The sequence below is a fragment of the Petaurus breviceps genome, unplaced genomic scaffold (assembly GCF_028583685.1).
Source record: "Petaurus breviceps papuanus isolate PSGF00001 unplaced genomic scaffold, PetGlider_PUasm1.0 90879, whole genome shotgun sequence".
NCBI lineage: Eukaryota > Metazoa > Chordata > Mammalia > Diprotodontia > Petauridae > Petaurus > Petaurus breviceps.
In genome coordinates, this window is record NW_027187368.1 from 13,680,716 (window position 1) to 13,704,184 (window position 23,469).

Genomic DNA, 23,469 nt, shown 5'->3' on the forward strand with positions numbered 1-23,469 from the left:
CTCTCTCTCTCTCTCTCTCTCTCTCTCTCTCTCTCTCTCTCCCCCTTTCTTCCCCCCTCTCTCTCCCTCCCTCCCCCCCTCTCTTTCTCTCTGTCTCTTGAATGCAGTTTCCCCACTTATAAATTGGAGGGAATAACAAGGTAAAGCATTTGTTAAAACTGAAAGTGTCATAGCATAGGGAATTATTATTTTCTCATCCTCCAGACGCCCCTGGGAGATAAGGAAAGCTAGCATTGCCTTGAATAGAGAAAGGTTGGGGAGTTATTACAGACTGGAAGCCTCCTTCTTTTCCCTGAGAGTTGCCAACATGAGCTTCCCCCAAGGGGGAGAATGATGAGTCAATTGTCAATGGGAAACTAAACTGTAAGGTCATGCTTGTTGAATTGCAGTTCCTGAAGGGTTCCAGGCAGGCCTCATTGGTTCCACCCATTTATATCTCACCTCTCACTGAGTGTACAGTCTCCTAGAGGAATAGGGGAAAACCCCAAACACAAATTACTGTGATACAGGGAAAAGTTAAATGAGAACAGAGAAATCCAGGCAAACTGTTTTGAGAAGTTTGAAGAGGAAATGCTGCTACTGGGGAGGGGTGGGCTATTAGGAAAGACTTAATGAAGGAAGTAGCACCTGTGTTGGGCTGTTGGGCCTTGAAGGAAGTGAGAGACTTCAGCAAATGGAGGTGGGGGAAGGGGGAAGGGGATTGAGAGAAAGTATATTGTAGTCATAGAGTAAAGTAATGAGCAAAAGGGTGGAAACTAGAGGATGTGACAAGAACAGAGAAGAGCAAATTGTGCGGTTTGGCTGGAGCATGGTGTATTGGAAGGGGAAAAATAAAAGTTCAAGGCAACATAATATGTCAGGCCCCCAGTAGATTGTGTTTTTAATTACTGCCTATTTGGGCACATGCCCTTTCCATCTGCTAAAATGTAGCAACCACTCTATGGAGGGGTGGTGGACCAGAAGTGCAGAATAAGGCAAATATTGGCAGACATGGTCAAGACATTGCTTTGTTTTACTTCGTTATACTTACTTTTGGGTTTGGTTAGATGAGGGAAGAGACACTGGAAGTGACAGTCATGTTTAAAGAGAAAGCACTAATAAAGCATCTTTTTAACGGGTATTGAATACAGGTAGAAGTAGAGATACTTAGCAGCAAAATCTACCTTCCTGATCTGAGTAAAGCTAAGATGTATCCTGCAAATGATTCTGGGTTGGGGTTTTGGAGAGCCATGTTTTAGTCTCCCTCTTTCCCCAGCCTCGGAAACCACAGGGAGCCAGGGGACACCCAGGATTGCATAGAGCCCTTGGCCCCACTCCTGTTTCTCCTGCCACAGAGCAGTAATGCCAGGCCTGAAATGAAAAATGGTTGGTAAGAGTGGGGAGCAAGTCTTAGGTTTAATGGTGGCCACAGGGGAGCATGCTTTCAACCACCTGTGTGTGTGTATTTGCTTCTGTTTCTACCTCAGATCTTCTCTCAAGAGTACATCAACCTCTTGCTGTCCATGTATTTCTTCGTGCTGGGAATCTTGGCTCTTTCTCACACCATCAGGTAATGGGGACCAGTCCTCTTCCATATGGGTAGCAGTTTTCTCCCAGGGGAGGACGAGGGATCTCACAGCTGCCTTCTCATTGTCTTCATCATCCACAGCAGCAGCAGTTTATATCTGTATTGCCATTTAAAGTTCACAAAGCACTTTTCTCACAGAAGCACTGTCTGGGAGGTAGTGAAAGCATCCCCACTTTACAGAAGAGGATACTGAGACTCAGAAAGATAGAGTGGCTTGTGCAAGGCAAGGCACACATCTGGAAAGTGTTAAAAGCCAGGATTCAAGCCAACGTCTCCTGGTCCAAAGTCTGGCACTCCACATGCAGCCTTTCATGAGCAAATATTTATTGAGCACCTACTCTGTGCAGATCCCTGGGCTTTGTTCTGGAAATGATAGAGGCCTCAGCATAGGGCAAAAACAAGGACAATCACCAAATCATAGAATGTATCCTGTCAGAGCTAGGGGTCTTAGAGAGTATCTAGTCCAATCATTCTCCAGGTATGCTCATGGGACCCCTAGGGATCTCGAAAACCTTTCAGAGCATCCATGAAGTCAAAACTATTTTCATAATTATACTAAGACATCATTTTTTAGAGTCCTTGAGGCCTGTGTTCACTCTCTCTGTAAAAGAAAAAGTCAGTCTGGGCTGGGGGAGAGAGCCTCTTACACATAGGTTGACAGATTGGTAAGATGCCCTCAGGATCCAAGCTGGGGAGTGGTGGGTCTGTGCTTCTCCCATGTACCAGGGGTCAATGGGCTAGAGCTCAAGTGACAGACTGAGGAAGAATGATTCTGTTGTAGAATCATTAAGTTAAGCAGGATCTCTGACTCTTAAGTTCCATGAGAGGAAAGAACATGAGGGAAAAAATATTAGAATTTATTTAGTCAAATAAATTTTTGTTAATAAAAAAAAAAATCTTAATACTATAAATATTCTTAAATATAACCCACATGAACCAAAGCTCTTCCAAGTGTCCTCAGTAATTTTTAAGAGTGTTAAAGGGATCCTGAGGACTTAAAAGTTTGAGAACACTCACTTTAAGTTAACCTCTGTACTTTACAGGAAAAGAAATTGAGGCCTACTGAAGGTTATACCAAGAGTTAAAAATAGAGCCAGGATCAGAATCCATACCACCAGATTCTTGGCCCAGTGCTTTTTACACTATGCCCTGTTCCCTTATAACAGCCTTCTCAAGGTGTTCTGGGGGTAGCGACAACCCTTCCAACCTGATCTAAAGAGAGAGGTCTCTGTCGTGTGACTATGACAGGTTGCACTTATTTTACCAAAACTTCAACTCCGGAAGCTGGTCAGCCTGAAGATCTTATCATAGTTTGGGTTTCTGCAAGTCATGTTGGTATCTGGACCCTTCCCACTCATCAGGGGTTTCCTCCTAGCACTTCCTTCCAGAAAAGCACCAAATCTTCATTTTAAAACATTTAGACTCACATGTCCTGCTTCCTCTTTTGACCCTCGATGTGATTGAGGGAGGAAGGGGAACCCTGGAATTCCTGTAGTGGAGAGAACACTGCATTTTGGAATCCAGAGAGCCTGGGTTTTGAGTCCTAGGTCTGTTTCTTAGTTCTCTTGTGATACTGGAAAAGGGGTTTCTTTCTGAGTCTCAGGTTCTTCTGTAAAAAGAAATATTTGAATTTGAAGAGTTCTAAGTGCCATACCAGTTATCAATCCTATGATAACCTGTGACCCGGGTTTGAATGCTGACTTTGCCCCTCTACTAGCTGGGTCACTAGGGAAAGGCCTAGAAGCCAGTCAGAGGCCCAGCTGCCCCCAGTTCTCTGGGACACCTTTCACTCCCATTAGTTCCTCTCTCTGGACCTCAGTTGTCTTATCTGTAAAACAAGTATAAAATCTCTGCCCTGCCCTCCCATTTAAATTTTGAGGCCCAGGTGACATGGTGGGACAGAAAGCGTGAAGTGCCACAAGAACATTAGGTGCTTTTATTATTTGGGGGCAGTTTAACCTCCAGTTCCATCAGTTTAGAGAAAATGCCACCCTCAATAATGCAGATAGTTGATTCACCTCTGACTCCAGAGCCCAGAAAGTTACATGAAGCACTTCAAGGCAAAGCCACTTGCCTTTGGTCACCCAGCCAGTGGGTGTCAAAAGTGGGCTTAAAGGCTAGACTTTCCCAACTCCAAGGTTGGCCCTGTCTCTCCTACTGTGCTCTCTACTGTTGCCAAGAAACCTCATGGTGTATCGAAGCTCTCTCCTCAAAAACACTCAAGTACTAGAAGGAACCCTGGGCCAGGTGTCAGGAGACACTGCCCTTGAGGTACCCATTTCAACTTGGAATCTCGACTCCCTCTTCTTTCCACTCTGCCTCATAGAGTTATAATGAAGAAAATGCACGGGGAACTTTCAAGTGCTGTAGAATGTGAGGTGCTTCTGCTATTAGTAATACTAATGAAAAATCAATATAGCACTTCCCAAACAGGAGTCCAGATCTGTCGTAAGCAGAGGCCAGTGTCCCACTTGGAAGAATTGTGGAGCCTTCCAAGGGATCTTTTTTTGAGGGAGTATCCCAGTCCACTGCAGCTGCTTTTAGGAACTCAGAGAAGTTTTCACATTCAGTGATGCTAAAAGCAATAGATTTTCATTGCAGGTTCGTTTTAACTCATGAAAAGGAAGGACAAGGCTTACTTAACCTGAGATATCCAAAGCCATGCAAGGGAAGAGAGGTCCAAGACAAAGGATCCATTCAGATCACTTTCAACAGAGAGAGATTATACCAAGTGACAGCCACAGGGGCAAAACATCCATGCCACAGTCAGCTAAGGGACTTTATTAGACCTTGGGTAAGGTGATCTTCAGCTCATAGCAAGAGCAGGGAGGGAACGGTAAAGCCCATCAGACCTGGTGCCTAGAGCCTAGGTTCTCTTGTCTCTTGGCTCAGTGCAGAGTGAGTCCTGTCTCCCAACAGGACAGTAGCTAGGAGGCCAGAGGCTTTATAGGCAGGGGGAGAGCCTGTCACATACATCTCATTAGTTTCCTGTCTCTGATATCATAGTCAGGGATGCCAGTTAGTGAGCTTGTATAGTGCATGGAAGTTTTGGTCATGTAAAGTTGCAGGAGTAGGGGAGGGGAATGCCACAGAGCTTAGAGCAGAGGCAGCCTATGGTAAGAAAGGCTCAGCCTGAAACAGGTTTTTCTGACTGCCACCCTCACTGACTTAACTGTGCAGCTATGCCCAGTTGTACACTGAAGCCTTCCTGGCCACCTGGACGTGCCATAGAGAGTAGCAGTTCTTAAACTTTTTTTCTTTTGTTCCTGGCACAGTATTTATTCTTTGCCATGGGAAATTGTGGCACGATATGAGACCCTCTATAGATTCCAGCTGACACATGTGATTACAAGTTTAAGTTCTCCACAGTTTCTAGACCACATGGTGGAAATTGATTTTACAGCTTGGCCATACCCTCTGAGAATCACCAATGTGAAAGTCTTGAAGCAAATCCTACATTTAAGGTGAATTCCCACCATTCAAACACTGAGTCATAGAGTATTGGACTCAAGGTGTATGGCCTTTTCTTTTTTTTCTTTTTCTTTTTTTTGGAGGGGGGAAGGCAGGACAATTGGGGTTAAGTAATTTACTCAAGGTCACACAGCTAGTAAATGTTAAGTGTCTGAAACTGGATTTGAATTTAGGATTTGAACCAGGGCCAGTGCTCTATTCACTGCGCCACCTAGTCACCATTATGACCTTTTCTTAATTGGTTCCTGAGGCACAGGAGAGGGGTGAAAAAAAATTTGAAGTGTTAGCAAACCTGGTCACATTTGGAGGGAAAGGTTCTCTAATATACCCACCCCACCCCAACACTGTTGGAAAGATATAACTTAAAAGGTTATATTAGCTCAGATTTAATTCTATATAACAAGCTCCTAGAGTAGGAGTGAGGAACCTGTGACCTTCTAGGTTCTTGGGTGTGGCCTTTTGAATGAGTCCGACTTTTACAGAACAAATACTTTCATTAAGGGGATTTGTTCTGTGAAGTTTGGATTCAGACAAAGGGCCACACTTGAGGACCTAGAGGGCCACATGTGGCCTTGAGGCTGCACATTCCCCACTGTTGTACTAGAGGCAGACCCCCGAACTCTGACCCACACTAGGACCTCATCCTTTGTCATCAGCATGTTTCTCTGAGGGACTTTTTGCCACCCTTTGGCTTTCTGAAGGTTAGTTCCACAGTCCTTTACTCCAGTGTTGATCCCTAGTAAAGACTGAGTCCAAAATTTCCTGTCCATGTACTATATCTTCCCACTATTCGAGGGGTATCATAGACTTATGATTAGCTAAGTTGGAGAGCTATTCTTTTCAGGAGAGGGAAAACAGTAGAGCCTTTTCAGAAAAGTCCTGCCGTTACCTTCATGAGACCATTCCTCTCCAAACCTCAGTGTGCCCATTTAAACACCTGGATTCATTCAGTAATCAGAGGTGACATTCAGAACCATCATTTTGGCTTCCATGAGCACTAATAAGCAGCCTACTCATGGGTTTCCCTTCCTGCAGGGTTGCATTTGCCCACATCAGCAATCCCTATCACCACTTTGGTCCTCTGTTTCATTAAGCCCCTATTTGTCTTTGTAAGGATAGATGTGCTATGAAGTATGTGGGACCCAATGTATGGAACTAGGATCACACTTAGCACTGTATGCTAAGATGGCGTGTAGCCACTTAGATCAGTTCTACCACTTGACAGCTGTAGGTAAGCCATTTTCTTAAGTATTTCAGCTAGGGAAAGGAAAAATGTGTTGATACAATAACAAAAACATGGTTTTAGATACTGTTACACAAAGGCACACTTGGAACAGAACTCTGAAGTTATTAAAGTGTCCTAGACAGTCCAGTCCAATTTTTAGCTCCGTTTGTTTTGTTGTTTCAGTTGTGTCCAACCCTTCATGACCTCATCTGGGGTTTTCTTGGCAAAAATACTGGAGTGGTTTCCCATTTCCTTCTCCAGTTCATTTTACAGATGAGGAACTGAGGCAAATGGGCTAAGTGACTTGCCCAAGGTCACTCATCTAGGAAGTATCTGAGGCTGGATTTGACCTCAGGTCTTCCTGACCCCAGGCCCAGTGCTTTTATCCACTGAGCCACCAGCTACATCATTTACTCTATTTTAGCTAGTTTAATACCTAGCAAATTTATGATCATGTGCCTAAAGGGAAGATAGTTGTAGAAGCAGAAAAGGATCCTTGAGGGGAAAAAAAACACTCCATGGGTTCTAGACTATAAGATACCTAAAGATTCCTCCCCTTTGCTACTTTCCATTGGCAATGTTTTATTGTCATTGCTTCAGTTCACCATCCCTTCCCTCGATCTCCAGCCTAATAACCACTATGCTGTATGAATTGTGTATGTGTGTGTGTTGGTATCAGTGTCCTGCACAGCACTCCTGCTCTACCTGATAGCAGCATGCAGGTTACCTTGGCCACTGGAGCTTTACTCAGTTACTCAGGCTGCAGAGTCGTTAGGCCCAGGCTGTGGCTTGTCCATAGGGAAGGCAGTGCCTGAGTACCTGCTTAGTTGCATTCATAGCTAACACTCCTCAGAACCCCAAGCAGGAAGGGAGAGCTGACAGGTAGAATGACAGGCAGGATCCCAAGCTGCCTTGAGAGGCTAGAGTAGCAGACTGAATCTAATAGGAAAGAGATAAATGAGGGGACTGCTGGCCCTGGAATAAGATGTGGGAGGTCTGGAAAGAACGGAGCTGTCCTGAAGAGAATCTGGGGGTCTTAGTGGCCTGCAAGCTTAAAATGAAGCAGCGGTGTGATGTGTCACCCAAGAAAGCTAATGTGACATTGGGTTGCATTAAGAAGATAAAGGTCCAGAAATAGGGGCTCCAGACCCACTGACCTCGCACCTCGTCAGACCTCATCTGGAGTAGTAGGTTCAGCTTTGGCTGCCAGGCTTTAAGAAGCGCATTGGTAAATAAGCCAGAGAGCTCAAAGAAGCGGGCAGCCAGGATGGCAAAGAGCCCCGAGCCATGTCATGAGGATCAGCTGAAGGAAGAAAAGACTCAGGGGACATGATAGCTGTGCTTGAGCATAGAGGAGGAATCACAGTGGTCCTCTTCGGCCTCAGAGGACAGAACGTGGAGCCCTGGAAGGGAGTAGCATAGGCAACTTTCTACTCCATATCAAAAAATGCTCTCTGACGATTAGAGCCATCGAGAAGTGGGATGACTTGCCTCCAGAGCAGTGATAATCAGAATCTGGTCTGGAGGTTACCTGAGAAGCCAGGGAGTTGTGAGGTCAAAACTTTTTATAACACGAAGACCTTAATTTCTCATGTAAATATTGATAGCTTTAAGCCAAAAATTCCAAAGCTAGCTGGGGCCCTCAATAATTTTAAGAGTATAAAGGGGTTCTGAGACCAGAAAGGTTGAGAGCCGCTGCCATAGATGTATTGAGTTCCCCTCCTTGGAGGTCATCAAGCCAAGGCTCCAGGACTACTTGTGGAATATTTCTTAGTCACGACTCCTTTAGTGTATAGCTTAGACCAGATGGTCACTGAAGTCTCTTCCAGTGTTCTAATTCTTTCTGTGATTGTGTGACACTAACCAAAGTTTGTTTAGCACTCAACTGTACATTTGTCCAACATCAGACATTAGACATAGAAAAGCCAAAACGAGAAATGTTTCAGTCCTTCCGATTCTTCCCACCCACTGTGTAATATGTGTAGTCAGGGCTTCAGAGGGATCCAACTTCACCCTGATTTCTGCTCTGGGTTCCCTATTTATTCATTCCTTAGCAGCACATTCCAAAAAAGATACTCCTGTGTATACACAAATCTCACAGCGAAGTATAGCCACTTTATGAAGGCAAAGCCCCTTCTTGCCAGTTTGAAAACATCTGAGTCACACCCACGTCAGGTTTATATTGTAGTTACAGCGCACCCTTCCCTCTTCCCAAGTTAGGAAACTTGGGAGGTGAACTGGCCCAAGCAGGGGAGTCAGCTAATGATGGGAGAACCGTCATCCTCAGAGCACTTTCTGCCTTTGGGCTCCTGGCTGACAGCCAAGCATTGAGATGCCTTTTTCAGGAAGGATGTCAGCAGCCATCTAATCCAAACTATACACAGAAGGAGCCTCCGCTGTTTCCATATTCACGTCTGCATGGACACCTTCAGGGAAAGAGAAACCACCTTCTCTCTTTAGTCCCAATTTTGTGTCATCTTCCCTTCCCTGCCCAGAAGAGCCTCAAACACAGTAATGATAGAACCTGCCTCACAAGACTGCTGGGAGAAAAACACTTTGAAAAATTATGGAAAGATGTTGCTGCTGCTGTGAAAAGCAACTCTCCTGGCAGTGAATTCCAAAGCACTTGAGCGTCCTTGGTTCTTGGCTTTTAAGCAGGAATCAGTAATGTCCTCCATATGTCAAGGAAACTCACACAGTAACCCTTAGTCCTATGATGATCCCCTTTTACAAATGGGACACTGAGACAAGGGGCAGGGAAATGCTCACCCTTCAGTAGCACTATGCAGTTTGCAAATTGATTTGTCATGGATCTCACAGCGGGTGAGCAGGACAGGTAATCTTCATTTCACAGGTGAAGAAACTCAGGTCCAGAGAAAGGGGATAACTTTAGCCCAAGCTTGCATGACTAATAAATCGTAGGTCTGGGACCCAACTGTAAGTCCCTTGACTCCTGGCCTGGTACCTTTCTGCTGCTCCAGAGGAAGGTTCTAAATTCCAGCACTGAACCATAAGTGTGGAGAGCATAGATGAGATACAAACAAGCATGACCAATGAAACTGCCCCCGTATTATCCAGGCAACATGTTGTATGCACTCTCCATGTGACCATGGGCAAATCACATCACATCTCTGAGCCTTACTTTCCTTGTATGTAAAATGAGGAGAGTTGACTTAAGCTCTCTCTAATGGTCTTCCTGCCTTTAAATCCCATGAACCTATAACGCCAAGTCTTCTTTCTTTTGGCCCAGTCCTCAGCCAGGGATTCTCCAAGCCAGGAGGAGTCTCAGGGTGCCCTGTCTCCCAGGCTGATGCTCTCTGGTCAGGCCTGTTTTGATGTGAGTTCTGCTTTCTCTTCTTTTCCAGCCCCATCATGAACAAGTTCTTCCCAGCAAATTTCCCCAACAAGCAGTATCAGCTACTCTTCACACAAGGCTCAGGGGAGAACAAGGAAGGTAGGTCCTTAAGACAACATCCCTGTAGGCCTATGAAGGAATTGATTGCCTTTTTATTTCTTTTTCCCTTCTGGACTAATTTCTTTTTTTTTTTTTTTTAAAGCAGTTGGGGTTAAGTAACTTGCCCAAGGTTACACGGCCAGTTTTTTTGTGTGGGTGTTAAGGATCTAAGGCCGGAACCGATCCGGGTCCTCCTGACTTCAGGGCCAGCGCTCTTACTCACTGTGCCACCTAGCCGCCCCCCTTTTGCACTAATTTCTATCCCTGAGGATCTTCTCAGGCTTTAGACCACCATATTTGAAGCATTCCACATCCTGCTTCCTCGTTCTCTAACCTGGAGAGTAGTCCTTCCAGCTTAGCTTCTGACCTGAAGTCACACTCTGCCCTGGTAACCTCTTACCCACCCAGCCTCTAAGGGGGGCTTTCCCTTGAGAACTGTCTCTCACACACACACACACACACACACACACACACACACACACACTCTCTCTCTCTCTCTCTCTCTCTCTCTCTCTCTCTCTCTCTCTCCCCCTTCTAAGCTTGTTTCCTTTAATAATAAATGTCAGAGTCCCTCCTCTTTGAGGCCAGAGACTGTTCCACTTGTCTTTGTACTTTCAGCTTGGCACATGGAAGGGACAGATGCTTATTGATTTATTGATGGATGGATGGATTGATCCAAGGAAGGCTGCCTTCCTTGGTTCCTTCCTGTGGGTGATGCCTGACCCACCTTGGCCTCAGTAGTGCTTGGTTTACACCTCTCAGATACACTCATTGTGGAATGCTGTGTATTATAACTATCTATCTATGTTTTATTCCCATATGAGACTCTCAGTTCCATGAGAGCAGCAAAAATCATATCTGAACTAAAACAAATCTTCTCTAGTGTCTGGCACAGAGCTTCAAATGCCCTGTAAATGCTTAGTAAATTTTGGTTGAATGAAATTGTTCTTCCTCCTGTTTCTTTTTTTTTTTTTTTTTTAAGCAGAAATAGGATGTGACGAGTTTTGTTTTGGAGCAGGGAGGGTAAGGCAATTGGGGTTAAGTGACTTGACCAAGGTCACATAAGTAGTAAATGTTAAGTGTCTGAGGCCAGATTTAAACTCAGGTCCTCCTGACTGCAAGGCTGGTGCTCTGTTCACTGTGCTACCTAGCCACTCCCCTCCTGTTTCTTTATTCCTGACCTTGACATTCTTTTCCTTTGCCTTCACTTTAGAGCTGCCAGAAGTTTGCTTGGTCCTATAGGTTATATCTCAGGAGAGAAAGGTTTTACCCCATACTTAGTAAGGATGATTAATCCTTAAAAGGAGCCAGTTTCTTACTAAGCATTGCTTTTTCCTTCATAAGACTCAGGCCCTTATCACATGCCTCTTGTTCCCCACAAATGCCTGAAGATGAAGAATACAGACTCATTCCATGGAAGGGCCTGGGCATGACAATCTTTCTCCTCCCTTCCCCCTCCCCTCTTGCTGCAGAAATTGTCAATTATGAGTTTGACAGCAAGGATCTCGTGTGCCTGACCCTGAGCAGTATCATCGGCATCTGGTACCTGCTAAGGAAGGTGAGGGGGCAGTGGGGCATGGTCTTGGATTGTGGCAGCACCCACTTGGCGTGATGGATGGGAGGAGGAAAGAGGGAAGACGCCAGCTTCTGTCAGGAGCATGCTTCACCTCCTGGGCTGGGTGGGGTACATTGTTCTCCAACAGCACTGGATTGCCAACAACCTCTTTGGCCTGGCCTTCTCCCTCAACGGAGTGGAGCTCCTGCACCTCAATAATGTCAGCACAGGCTGCATCCTGCTCGGAGGCCTCTTTGTCTACGACATCTTCTGGGTGAGCTGCCCCATGCTGTGGCTTTCTGGGATGGATGGGCTTACAGGAGTCAGTCTGAAGTACTCTCAGCTGTTCCTGTTCCTTGAAAGCTTGGTTCTTGTTTCACAGAAAAAGATGTCAAAGAATGTTCAAGCTGGGAGGGACCTTAGACATCATCTTTGTAAATAAAATGAGGGGGTTGTTTTCAGTGACCTCTGAGGCCTTTTCCTATCCTAGATCTCTGGTCTCATCTAGCCTAACCTAATTTACAGAGGGAGAAACTGAGGATCAGAGATGGGAAGTGTGATCTTCCCAGGTTCACAGCTAATCATTGTCAGAGCCATGACTCAAAGCAAGGCCTTCTGACGCCTAATCCAGGTCTCTGTTCCGCTACTGTAGTTTCTTAAGGTCAGTGTAACAATGCTAGTTCTTAAATGCCACAACCAAAGTCTGGTGGGGCAGAGAATGGAGAGGAGCTTCTGGGAAGTCCCAGCTCCTTCCTGATGATGCAAAGTCCCTTGCTTGAATGGGGTTTGTAGGAACCTTCTTTCTCACCTCACTACCTTCTGGGTCTCTCTTACTCATAGGTTTTTGGCACCAATGTGATGGTAACTGTGGCTAAGTCCTTTGAGGCACCAATAAAATGTGAGTAAACCCCTGCCCAAGGGACCTCCCATATCCCCTGGGCCCTAATTGAGGGAAATGGGGTCTCCCCCATCCTGTGCATGCAAAGTTGTTTTTTTTTTTAAGCCCAGGTGTAGAAGGGACAAAAATAAAGCTATCGGGAGAGGAGGGGTGCATTCAACGATACAGTAGAGGCACTGCTTGGGAGTGGGCACAGACTGTGGGGAAGCCCACCCTGCTCAATCCCAGAACTTCTGCTCCCAGGCCTGTCCCAGGCTCAGGCTCCAGTATTTCAAGGTGCTGGTGTCCTTTCTTCCTTTGACATTGGGTTTCCTCGGGCATGTCTGGATGTAACTATCCAGTACCAACTGTAGTAGGGCTAAATTTATAGGATCTTAGATTTTAGGAGTGCAAGGAACCTTAGAGATCATTTAACCCACCTCCCCCATAATAACTGCTACTAAAAATAATAACAGTTCACACTTAGATAGCATTTTCCCAAGCATTTTTCAAACAATAGCCCTGTGAAATAAGATACACAGCTGTGATTGTCCTCCTTTGAGTAGGAGAGACCTCTGAATTCGTCCAGTTCAATAACCTTTTTTTAGAGATTAGTAAACTGAGGCTGAGAAATTAATAATAATAATAATGACAGCATTTGTAGAGAGCTTTAAGATTTACAAAGCCATATATATGTTTTTTCTTTTGATTCTCATAGCAGCCCTATGAGGTATGTTATTCCCATTTTACATATGAGGAAACTGAGGCAAAAAGAAGATTAAGTGATTTGCCTGGGGTCACACAGCTAGTAAAAGTATGAGGTTAGATTTGAACTTGGGCTTTCCTAACTTCAAATCCAATGTTCTTACCCACAGTGATACTTAGCTACTCTAAGTCTCATGGACCTCTAACTTCAATTTCAGTGTTCTTTCCATGCCATCATCCTGTCTCTCAAAGGAAAGGAGAAAACAGGGGCCCAGAGTAGGAAAATACTTTGCCCAAGCACACATAGCTGACATAGTAAAGGACCCAGGATGTGAATCCAAGGCTCTTGACTCCTTGGTTGAGGGCTCTGCCTATTTTTCAAAGTTGTTTGAGCTAGTCAAACATGGGAACTCCATCATGAGTGTATTCAATCCTGCTCTTTCCTAGGAGGTTTGACTAAATAATAGCTAAGGCCCTTCTCCTGCCTCCTTTTCTCCTCTAGTGGTTTTCCCCCAAGACCTCCTGGAAAAGGGGCTGGAGGCTGACAACTTTGCCATGCTGGGGCTGGGAGACATCGTCATTCCAGGTAATGCTTGAGCTTTGGGGTGAGTGGGAAGGGCAGTCAGTAATCATAGGAGAGTCTATCCTGAGAGAGGACACAAACAGCTTCACTCTTCAGCCCATCCACCAGCCCGTTTCTTCTTCAAACTCCTTCTCCCTAGTGTTATCAGGAGCTATAGCTCCTGATAAAACACTTTTACCACAGTTATATTCATATTGTGTTGTGGAGGAGGCTAAGTAAATGCTATCTACATTTGGCACATGAGGAAACTGAAGCTCAGAGAGTAAGTGATTTGGCCAGTTGGTTAATGTTGAAGTTGGAGTGCCAGCCCGGACTTTATGCCACAAGACAGGCCATACAGTTTCTGCAGTAAGCAGCTTTGAGGGAAGATGCCCTCAGAAAATTCTTTTTCTGTAGCCATCTGTCCAGCATCAAATGGGTGCCACCCAGCCAGACTGGGAGGCTCCAGAAAGGGTAATTCAGCTTCTCAGTCAGTCAGTGGGCCTTTGCTTCTTCTTCTGTACCAAGTGCCAAGGACAGTGCTGGAACCTGAGACCACTGCTTAAGTGTGTTTGCAACCAGCCATGGATACCTGAATGGTTACTACTGAATACATGTGCATTGTGTGTGTCTTACTGAAAGAGGACAGGGGACATGTATGCAACTCACCCTGGGCACCTAGACATTCCTGCCTCTGACCTGCAAGCCTGACCTTTAGTTGCACAAGTGCTACCTGCAGGTGTGGTCACACACAGGTGCAGGGGTGTCTGTGCTCATGGCTGCTGGGCAGGCACCCTGAAGAGACCTGACTTAGGCATTTTAACAAAAATTATACAGAATCAAGTGAAGCAAACCTTGCCCTAGGAAAAAACTAAGGCAAAACCTTTTTATGGGCACTTTGCAGTTTCAGAGACCTTTCCAGTCCATTCTCATTTGATCCTCATGACCACCTTGTGAAAGAGGAAGGCTGGTGGTTATTATCCATTTGGCAAAGGAGGAAACCAGCTTGGGGAAGCAGCTTGCCCAGAGTCCAGTCGTGAGTCAGCTGGAGAACCTGAGAAGCTAAGCTCTCAGAGCCAGCACTTCTTGATGTTGGCCACCAGGTGGCACTGTCTCCGTATGCAAAGCACCAAGAATTCTTTGGTCTCTGCCTGCCTTGGGGCTGCTCCCACTCCTGCCCCCAACCCCATAGAAACATACCTGCATGCACCTGGAAGGTGTCTTTGGAGTGTATTTATTGGATGGGACCATAGAGCTCATGTAGCCCAGCCCTTCCATTTTTCAGATGAAGAAGATGCTCAGAGAGCTTAAGAGATGTGTTGAGGGCTGTGCAGCACCTGCCTCCCAGGTAGCCCCCTTCCCTCCCAGGTAGCCCCCACCCACAGTCTCTGACTCTTACTTTCTCTTTTAGGTATCTTCATTGCTCTACTTCTGCGTTTTGACATCAGGTGAGCCCAGAAACTTGGGCAAATAAGAGAACTAAGGTGTCCTGAGCCAAAGCTAGTTCCAGCCACTTTCCATACTACCTTGACCCCCTTCTTCCTCCCATAATGTTATTACCACACACCTGAAAGAAAGTACCTGAACTTTATGAAAGCCAAAGCTAGGCAATGGGGAGTTAGCAGGCCCTGGACCAAGTCAGCCTTAGTTCCAAGGTCTAGAACATAATTATCTTAGAACTGAAAAAACCTAAGATCCTCTGTATTCTAACTTCCTCATTAGTCAGAGGTAGAAGCTGAGGCAGGGTGAGGGGAAGTATTTGGCCCAGGATGGCAACCTCCTGTCTCCTAGCCTGGAGTCCCTTTGTCCTCAAGATGGAAGACAAGGGTTAATGTGGGTGGCCGGAGACCCAGACCTGGAGAATCAGGAGAAGAATCTTGGAAGGTTGTTTTCACCGGCCTTGACCAGCCAAGGCTACATTGTGGGCCAAGAGTAAATCTTGGTGTTGACGGAATTAGGGGGAAAGATTGGGGCATAAAAGGAGCCATGAGACTCCATGATAACCTCAATCTTTCAGCACTGAGTGACCATTTTTAAATCATTTTATGCAGAGCACTGTGCTCAGTGGTAAGGGAACTCAGATTCATATAAGACACAGGTCCTGCCTCCCTGGAGCCCGCAGCCTGGTGACTAGTTCAGCTCAGCAGACATTTAATAGGTATTGGTCAGAAAGCCCCATGCTCTTTAACTGGAGTGTTTAAAACAATGAGTTTTGAAGCAGCCAAGATAAGAGAACTTGGACAGTAAGCAATTTGCTCAATTCAGTTCAGTTCATTACAGCAAACATTACCTGTGTACATTCCACATAGGAAGCACTGTGTTAGCACTGGAGATATAAGACACCACCCACACCAAACTCAGTCTAGGAGGGAAAACAGGACATGGACACAGAAAACTAATACACAGCTAAATGTGGCAGATGCACAGGAAAGACCAGAAAAATTTGAGGCAAAATTCACTGCCAACCAGAAGGGAAAAGGAAAAGTTCACCAAAGAGGGGGCAGCTTAGCTGGACCTCAGAGGATGGGATTTCAATGCTAGAGATGCAACAAGGATGGTCCAGGAATGGGAAGAAGAGTAAAAGCAGAGGCATAGGACAACATGGAATGTATATGGGGAGTGTGGTGTGAACACCAGGTTAGCTGGAGATCAGCATGAAGGAGAGTAGTGGAAAATGAGGCTGGAAAGATAGTTTGGGGCCAGATTGTGGAGGACATCAATTGCTAGGCTTTTAAGAGTTTGGCCTTTACCCAGTGAGCACTAAAGAACCAGGGAAGGATTTTTGAGAAGGGTAGAGTAAGTATTTTCAGAGCTTGATTATAGGAGGATGATTTAGGTATAGTTAATAGGATGAGTTAGAGGGGGAGAGACAGGTTATCATGATAATTCAAGGACTAGATAAGGAAGAACCACACTCAGGTGGAAGCCATTGAGATGGAGAAGAGGGGACAGATGCCAGACATTTCTTGGGGGCAGAGAGGTAGCATCCAAAGCAAGAAGCTTCAATCTTCTCCTTCCCAGCTTCTAAGACCCCTGAAAGAATGAGGACTAAAGATACAGTGGAGGGAATAGAATCAGGACGTTACCTGCTGTCCTAACGCATGTCTCCCACTTTGCAGCCTGAAGAAGAACACACACACCTACTTCTACACCAGCTTCGTGGCCTACATCTTTGGCCTGGGCCTCACTATCTTCATTATGCACGTCTTCAAACATGCCCAGGTAAGTGACAGGGCCAAGCCACTCCTGATGAGGAGCCCAGGAGCTGAGTTCTAACCGCCACCCTTCTCTTCTCCACCCCCACCTTTTCTGCCCTCAGTCCATGTTGGGATGGCCTGGTAAGACAAACAGCAGGACGTACAGAGAGTCCTGCACCTGGAGGGTGAAGTCCTAAGTGAAGACTTCATGTCCATCTGGCCTTGGCTGCCTTGAGTGGGTCACTTAGTTTCTCCGCATCTCAGTTTCCTTATATGGAAAGGATTGTTAAGAAGAAAGTTCTTTGTAAACCTTAGTGCTCCAAAGGACCATCAGTGTCTAGTTTGAAATCTGAAACAGAAATGGGGGGGAGGGGCGATAGCCGGTGTCACCAGCAGAGGGCACTCCCCATCTGGCCGGTACTCCCACAAGTAAACCTGCAGTTACAGAATCATGGTCCTGTAGACTGGCATATGCCTCTTTTGAATCAAACATTTTCTCTGTCTATTTTGATCCTTCCTGAATTTAGTTTCAGGGGCGGGGGGAGGGAGGCAGTGGAAAGAGTCCTGGAGTTGGAGTCAGAAGACCTGGGTTTGAATCGTGGTACTGTTCTTCAGACATTTGAGATGTTGGTCAAGTCATTTCCTTTCTCTGGTTCTCAGGTTTCTTAATGTCCAGTGAGGCAGTTGGACTAAATTCTTGGGTCCTTCTAGCCTTAAAATACATGACTACAAATTCTCTCATTTTACTGAGGAGGAAACTGGCGCAGAGTATAGAAGAATGCCTTCCCTGAAGTCATGTGATAAGTCTGTCAGAGCCATTACTCCTGTTTCTGGGACTGGCATACAAACCACTCCTCCTCAACAGTTCTACCTTTTCAACTTTGGATAAATTTTGTAGCTCCATCCCTGGAGGGAGTGGAGGGGCAGGGGGATGATCTTCCCTGGGCACGCAGTATTCATCACTTCCCACCACCAGTCCTTGCTATTGCTGCCCAGCTGGGTAACACTAGGAAGCTGTGTAGGGGCCAAACAAATAGAGCATAGAATATCTGAGCTGGAACATACCTTCAGGGTCACCTAAGCAATGACCATTCTACAGATGAAGAAACTCGTGTGTGGAGAGGGGAACAGACTTAACACAGGGTTTCCAGAGGTCTTGTTGGTAGAAAAAGACATACCGTGTTTCCCTGATAATAAGACCTATCCCAAAAATAAGCCCTATTGAGATTGCTACTGTATTGAAGGTGATCCCCTGTGCTACACGCTACATTACGGTACCCTCTGTATGCACCATCCTCCCCCTCCCCCCCCATGAAACGCACACTGCGCTCCGAGCTGCATCCAATCAGAGCTGCAGCAGTGAGCGCGTCATCCTGTTCTTTATTGAATTCATATTGAATAAAAGTACATTTTTTTGTTCACATTTACCTGTTTATTAAAATTGCTGTCAATGTTCATTAAAATAAGCCCTCCCCTGAAAGCCCTCTGGTGTTTTTCTGTCCAAAAAAATAATAAGACAGTGTCTTCTTATCAGGGAAACACGGTAGCTAGCTTTGTAGGCTGTGTACCTGAAGGGAAAGAAGGGGAAATGAGGGAGTTGGGGGCAGGAAGATGGGGGTGGGGAGGGGGGACCCACAGGGGAGACATCTGCTGTCTGACAAAGGCAATGATGCCAGTTGACTCCCCTGAGTCCTGCATCTCCCTGAGCCCATGTCTCCATCTGCCCCAAGAAATAGAAGCTCCAAGGGTCTGCTGCAAGACCTTGGGCAGGTAATAACACTCTTGTAGATGTGACCTTGAACCAGCTCAGAAAACAGTTCTCAGGCCATTTTCTTTAGCATTGAGATTTCCTGCCAAGGCCGAACAATGAGGACCACTTGGATGTGAAGTTTGAGAGAAGAGGAGGAAGAGAAAGTGTGGAGGAAAGGATCATGGAACCTTAAGAGCTGTCTCTCTTTCTCTTTTACTTTCCCTTCTCTCTCTTCTCTCTTTTTTGCTCTTCTCTATCTCTTTCTTTCTTGTTCTTTTTCTCTTTTACTTTCCTTTATCTCCCTCCTTGATTCCCTTCTCTCCCTTCCTCCTCCCTCTAGCTCTCTCCTCTCTCTCCCCATCTCTTTATCTCCCTGTCTCTATCTACACACGCATGCACGTTTTATATTGCTTCACAGTTTTCAAAGCAGTTTCCCAACAAATCTTCAAGGTAGGTAGTACAGTTTTGTTCCATTTAACAGATGAGAAACCAAGTGACTGGCTCGTGGTCAGGTATTAGCATCAGAGCCAGGTTAAGCTAGGTTTCTACTTCTGTAAAGCAAATAGAGCCCATGGTTGCTCATTCACTCAAGGCTTTCCCCCAGAGTTCCTAGGGAAAATCCCCTTTTTCCCAGCATAACCTCCTGGAGCTGATAAACCTCTGTGTTTTCCCCCACCCGCACAGCCAGCCTTGCTCTATCTGGTTCCTGCCTGCATTGGATTCCCCCTGCTGGTGGCGCTGGCAAAGGGAGAAGTCACGGAGATGTTCAGGTAAGGGGTGGGCCCAGGCTACCATTCCCACAGCATAGGAAGGCCTGGGGGTGTGTTCACAGGTGCAGCCAATGGGCCCCAGGGGTAAAGGCACTGCCTTACAGAGGTTGTGGGCTGGGGGAGAACTGTAGTGGAGTGTTTGTACACGTCTCCCAGGAAACATTACTCTCTGGCATTTTCTGCCCATACGTGGGAACCTGTCTGTAGGTTCTGGTGGCAGATTTGCTCTGGATCCAGCCTTCCCTTCCCCCAGATGGTTGGGGTGGCAGTTAGCTGAACTGTACATCATACCCACCCACCCCCAAAGCAGTTCTGAGGACCAAGCAGGGGCAGCCCACAAGGTTTGAGCCACCTTCTTTCCCTCTGGATAGGGACTGCTTTTGTAGAATGTCCAGCACAAAGCATCTCAGAGCCAGTGAGCTTTCTGGCTCCCATGCCCATCCAAGACTGACAAAGAAATGACTTCTGCCACTAAGACAGAGTGTGAGACTGAGTGAAGTGTTCAGCTTGTCTCAGGTGTAGAAGCTGTTGGAAGAGCCTGCCCCAGGCCCCAAGGGGCTAGATGGCCTGCAGAAGAGAGTGCTAGTCGTAGAGATGGAAAGGCCTGGATTCAGATCTCACCTCTGATGTTTAAGCTGTGTAAAACTTGGGCCTCTAGCCTCAGTTTCCTCACCTGTAAAATGAGGGACTTGAATTAGATGGCTTTTGAGGCCCCTTCAAGCCCTAAATTTGATTATGTGATCCCTCCCCTGGACAGTGGCTGCTGACAGGAAAGCTTTGGGAGACTAGAAGGAGCCCACCTGGGCCCTGCAGTGTGACCTCTAGCAAGTCCTTTTTATCTCTGGACTCCCATGTTCTCTCTTACAAAGTGAACTGATTGAATTAGACAGTCTTTAAGGTCTGTTCTAGTTCTCATATTCTTTGTCATATTTCGACTTGGTCACACTCTGCATTTGAAGGTCTCTTCCAGGGCTGCTGTCTGTTCCCATGTTCTGTACTCATCCCATACCTAATGCTCTTATTCTAGGATTCTCTGAGTAGATTATCCCTGTTGGAAAAAAAATAAGAGCTAAAGAGCAGCTCCAGATCCCTTCCCCACTTTACCCCGGCTACAAGGCAGGGTCTGCACTTGGCAGCTTCACACCCGCGTCAGGGCGTAGGGAGCCTAGAAAAGCTCCAGGGGGACCGTCCAGGCTAGAGACACTATGTCCCGGGGCGGAGCCACACCCGCCCACCCATAGGCTCTGCATAGCTTTCTGGGCCACAAATGTCTCCTCTGGGCTTGGCCTCTCCTTGAAGGAAGACAGAATTCTAGGAAAAGCCTCCAGGAGAAAACTCCCATCTTCCTCAGGTTCTTGCTATGTGGGGCAAAGAGTAGAGTAATTTGGAGGGTGGGATCTTCTCTTTGAAAAGGCATAAGCATAATTCTAGGCTTGGTACTTGGAGACAGAGCTTCAGATCTGTTCTGTGCATGAGGCTAAGGCATTGTGGCTAGGCCTTTGGAAACTGTGCTTCTTATCCCCTCCTTCCCCAAGCTTAGTCACCTTAGGCTGACCACCTTCCCTCTTGAAAAATGTTCTCTGTAAAACAAAGGCATCAGACCTGTCAGGCCCCCTTCTAGCTCCAACATGATATGTTCCAAGAACTATATCTGTGTCCTCTCAGTTCCTAACTTTTTGTGATTTTATATATCCTGACTTCTAGACTCAAACCAAAATTGTGACAGTACATAGTTAATCTCCTGTGCCTTTCCCTTGCTTCCCTAGCCTGTGTTGAAGGCCACATTTGTCCTACCCTCAGCATAGTCCTGTCTCTGGCTGATATGACTCCCTCAACGTCTGCCCCAGAGAGCTGTTCCCTTCCCACCCCACCCCCTATCCTTCAGCCTTGCAAAGAGATGGCAGGTGGGCAACCCTGCACCCCCAGGGACCCTCAAAATAACTCATCATGGGCAGCTGCCACCCAGGGGGGTCAAATATGGCCCATCCCTCCCCCAGCACCACCACCCGCATCCCTCCAGGTTATTGGCCAGGTCTTCACCCTGTCCCTTCCCCACCTGCTCAGCCTTTGATGTTTCTCTGGGAACCCAGTGCTGCAGGCACCAGTCGTCCCGGTCCTGGCCTTCCTGTGCACCTGGGCGCCCTGAGCCGTGCTGCTGACACACCCGTGATTCATTCCCACCCCCGCGCCACCCTCCCTCCCTCCCCGGAAGCCAGCAGGGCTCACGGTCACAGGCCCGTGTCTCCTGGTGGGGTGAAGGGGAAAGAGGAGTGGGCCAGACCCTGGGGCTAGGAGAAACAGGGGCACATTGATTCCCTCTTGTCAGGCCTCCCACACCCTGTCCCTTATATGACAGGCCCTGGCACCCTTCTAGGCTTTGGCTCCCTTCCAGGCCCCCACCCCCTCCTGATGGTAGGCAGGTGCTGGGAGTTGAGGAGGCCAAGGCCCCACTGAGGACAGACAGCCCAAGGTCAGTCAAGTCAGAAGGGCTGTGGTGGAAAGTGCACAGGGTTTGGACCACAGGTTCACAAAGCATATTAATAGCAGTACTTACACGTAAGTGGCATTGGAAGGTTAGAAACCTTCTAAGGTAGATAAAACATCATTATTATCATCATTATTTATAATGATAATTCCTATTTTTGCAAAGTCAGGAACTAATTTAGAGCTGGAAGGGACCTTAGGCATTTTCATCTAAGCCCTTCATTTTACAGAGGTGGCAGCTGAGGCTAAAAGAGGCTAAATGGTTAAATCAGTAGTGTTTTTAATATCCCCACATGCCAGGGGACATCAAAGAACCTGTTTGGAATCCTAGCTCTGCAGCTGACCACGCCCTGTGAGATGAGGCAGCTGGTGGCTCAGTGGCTAGAGAGCTGGGCCTGGAATCAGGAAGCCCCGAGTTCATATCCAGCCTGGGATGCTCACCAGCTTGTGTGACCCAAGGCAAGTCACCTAACCTCTGCACACCCCAGTTTCTTCATCTCTAATTTGGGGGCAGTCTAGCACCTCCCTCCCAGGGCTGTGGTAAGGATTGGATCAGATAGATAAAATATATAAAGTACTTTGAAAACATTAAGGCTCTAAAAAATATTAGCTGGTTTTGAGCATGTCATCATCACTTCTCTCAGGACCTTGGTTTCTTTCTCTATAAAATAAGTTGGACATAATAAGATCTCTGACTTCCTTTGCAATTCTTGGTCCTCTGCTAAGGCAGAGTTAGTTTCTGGTGCTGTTCAGGCCATTTTGGGGGATGGGGGTGGGCAGGAAGCCAAGGAGAATGGAGACCATAGACAGCAGGTGCTTAAGTTAGAAACCTGCTAGAAGGCACCTCTACTTCCTAGGAATTCACTCTTAGAGGTGACATAAGATTATGTTCCAGCACAGCATGCACACACGTGCATGTATACATACACAAAAACTTGGTAACTTAGTTCTTCCCCAACCCCCAGGAGCCAGAGTAATATAGTGGAAAAACCTCAGATTCAAAGTTAAGACAACCTGAACCTCAGTTTCCTCATTTGAAAATTAAAAAGCTGTATTGAATATTCTCTTAAGGTCCCACCAGATCAAAGTCCTTTAATTCTCTCCCACCCCCCAAAATCTTCTTGGAGCCTGTGACTATGTAGGGCCCCATGCCTTCAAGGACCACATCAGGCTGTTAATAACATGCAGCACCTCCAGTCTCTCTCTGGCCATACTGAGACTTATCTCTGATGCCTATTCAGCCATAGCTGTCTCTGAAGGAGGACGCAGGCAGCACCTCTAGACTTTGGAAAGGGAGCTGAGTAGAAGAGCAGAATTATTCTGCCCCTCTCTAAATCTACTCCCATCACTACCCTTGGTCTTTCTCCCTGTTTCTCTCCTCTCCTTCCTCATCTCCCTTTGCCCTCCTCTGGAGTTCTGGTCCCAGCTCTGCCACTAACTTGCTGTATGACTTTGGGCAGGTCCCTTCCTTTCTCTGGGCCTCAGTTTCCCCATCTGTAAAACAAAGGGGTTGGACTTAAATGGTCACTAAGATCCTTTATAGCTCTAAGATTCTGTGATTCCTCCTCTTTTCCCTCCCTTCTTCCTCTCTGTCTTTCCTGCAGCTATGAATCTTCTGCTGAAATCTTGCCACACACTCCGAGGCTTACCCACTTCCCCACTGTCTCGGGCTCGCCCGCCAGCCTTGCGGATTCCATGCAGCAGAAAGCGGCCTGCCCCCGCCGCCGCCGGCCACACAGCCCCAGCGCCCTGTAGTCCCCAGCACCCTTTCTCCCTCTGTTTCCCTTCTGCTCTGTCAGGTAGGGCATCCCCTTCACCTCCCTTTCTCCTCCTGCCCCCCCCCAAGCCAGCC

At 46.7% G+C, this 23,469-nt stretch overlaps 1 protein-coding gene across 2 annotated transcripts in view; it reads left to right on the plus strand.

Moving 5' to 3' along the window:
* Nucleotides 1–23,469, plus strand: part of HM13 (histocompatibility minor 13) — a 32,904-nt gene that overhangs the window by 7,806 nt on the left and 1,629 nt on the right. Inside the window, exons 3-12 of one of the 2 annotated variants that reach the window (XM_069073893.1) lie at nt 1,467–1,549; nt 9,629–9,717; nt 11,190–11,275; nt 11,421–11,546; nt 12,113–12,170; nt 13,357–13,440; nt 14,828–14,864; nt 16,536–16,638; nt 19,048–19,133; nt 23,222–23,387. In XM_069073893.1, coding sequence (XP_068929994.1) covers nt 1,467–1,549; nt 9,629–9,717; nt 11,190–11,275; nt 11,421–11,546; nt 12,113–12,170; nt 13,357–13,440; nt 14,828–14,864; nt 16,536–16,638; nt 19,048–19,133; nt 23,222–23,372 — 903 coding nt within the window. In that variant the 3' untranslated portion in view covers nt 23,373–23,387. Of the gene's footprint in view, nt 1–1,466; nt 1,550–9,628; nt 9,718–11,189; nt 11,276–11,420; nt 11,547–12,112; nt 12,171–13,356; nt 13,441–14,827; nt 14,865–16,535; nt 16,639–19,047; nt 19,134–23,221; nt 23,388–23,469 lie in introns of those variants that run through there. The other variant, XM_069073894.1, reaches the window with a different exon arrangement.